This window comes from Notothenia coriiceps, unplaced genomic scaffold (assembly GCF_000735185.1).
Source record: "Notothenia coriiceps isolate Sejong01 unplaced genomic scaffold, NC01 NC01_scaffold00028588, whole genome shotgun sequence".
Classification (NCBI taxonomy): Eukaryota; Metazoa; Chordata; class Actinopteri; order Perciformes; family Nototheniidae; genus Notothenia; species Notothenia coriiceps.
In genome coordinates, this window is record NW_011361289.1 from 634 (window position 1) to 2,476 (window position 1,843).

The following is a 1,843-nucleotide window of genomic DNA, read 5'->3' on the forward strand; positions in this document are numbered from 1 at the left end:
GGAATCTGTGGCAGCAGGTGACGTGTAATTTCTTGGAATAATTTACCATTTACAGCACAAAAATAAATGTTAATGGATTTTACTAACTTGTCACGCTGCTCAAACCTCAATGAGAGACCCACTGTGATAAGCAGAGAAATTAAAAATGATTTGGCTGTTGGTGGAAACTAATTATTAAAAAACAGAGGGGCACATTCATATGAATCAGTTAGCTTAATGTTTGTTTGACAATTAAGCTAAAACCTTAAAAGGAGGCCCTATTATTCAAATGTTCAGGTTCATTTTTCTATTGTGACATGTTTACATGCGCCTCATGTAAAAAGTGCTTTATTATCCTCATACTGCCTGTTCTGTAGCACTTCTTTTCACCCTCAGTCTGAAAATGTTGGGTTACGTATTGTAACTCTTGTTATATTAGCACAGGCGGAGCCCTCTACTGGACTCTATGGGTACTACCTTATGCTGTGTGCATTCTCCCACTGAGACTTCTATTCATGGGTACCACGTGACGTCACTGTATTCTAGCGCCGCCATTTTGGTGTCCGGTCACAGCAAGTCATTACAACAACAGAGAATACGGAGGAAGCAACAGAGAAAGACACATGGTGAATAATAAAGTTTGTGGATATGCCTGGGATTTGTTGTGCTGTGGGCTGTGACAATAGTCGCCAGAGGAACCCCGGACTACAGTTTGTATCGATCCCCAAAGACTTAGACCGTCGTGATAAATGGCTGGCTGCCATCAGAAGGGATCACTGGCAGCCGACATCTAACTCCAGATTGTGTAGTCAACACTTCGTTTCCGGTAAGCTCTTCACTTATTGTTATCTTTTAGCTTCTTTTGTCAGAAATAAGTTTTCTAAATACTTCAACATAGATAATTCAGTTGCCGAATAATAATTACCGTTAGCTGTGTAATGGTAACATAGCACTTAATATTCCCAGTTTTGAAAGGACTACATTAGTTTTGCTCTGTGTTCCTTTACGCTTGAAACCGACTGCATTTGAATAAAAGACACATTTCTGGCAGAAAACTGAGAAAGAAATTGCCGTTCTCAATATTATTGAATGCATGCCTTAAATTACTTGTGTATTTATATTACATGTATTATTGCTACTTTTACCTAAGTTGGATCGTAATACTTGTCATTATCTTATTAGGAGGCCTTATACACACATTCATATTCTACCATGTTTGCCTCTGTCTGCTTAGGAAGAAAAAATGACAACCCCATGAGTCCTGACTACATCCCCAGCCTTTTTGCGCACACGTCAGCTGGACAGCGGCAGAGAAGCATCTATGCCATTAGCAGATTTGAGCATACTCAGCAGATAAAAAGGAAATGGACTGAGACTTCGGTTTCTGATAGTGACCATGAGACTGTGGCACCTTCCAGCACCAGTGATGCCACTGGGCTTGACATCACCTTAGTTGAACAGGTAGAATGTGTGAAAGATGACCACAGTTACTCTCAAGCCATTCTTAGCTCAGGTATTGTGGAACCATGCTCAAATGCAGCCTGCCAAGCTACATTCAAGGCATTGACAAACGAGTGTGCACGATTAAGAGCTGAGGTTAATTGTCTTAAGGACAAAGTTAATGTGCTGTCTTTCAATGAAGAAGCCTTCAAAGGAAATGATGAGATGGTACAGGAACTAACAGGCCTACCAAGCTATGCTAAAATTATGGTTGTTTTGGCTTCCTGTCTGGGTTTGTGAAAGCCGGTCCAAGCTGACTCCCTTTCATAGCTTTTATAACACTGATGAGAATGAGGCACAATCTGAAGTTTGAGCACTTTTTGAACTATTTTCATTAGGAGTTATATTACTCTCTCTCTTCTCT

The 1,843-nt window shown here is 40.4% G+C and overlaps 1 protein-coding gene across 1 annotated transcript; it reads left to right on the forward strand.

The window, feature by feature from the left end:
• The first annotated feature begins 587 nt into the window (after nt 1–587).
• On the forward strand, nt 588–1,770 carry LOC104958288 (THAP domain-containing protein 4-like). The gene is made up of 2 exons (XM_010786007.1): nt 588–805; nt 1,214–1,770. The coding sequence occupies exons 1-2, from the start codon at nt 628–630 to the stop codon at nt 1,717–1,719; spliced, it is 684 nt and encodes a 227-aa protein (XP_010784309.1). The 5' UTR covers nt 588–627; the 3' UTR covers nt 1,720–1,770.
• The last annotated feature ends 73 nt before the right edge of the window (nt 1,771–1,843 follow it).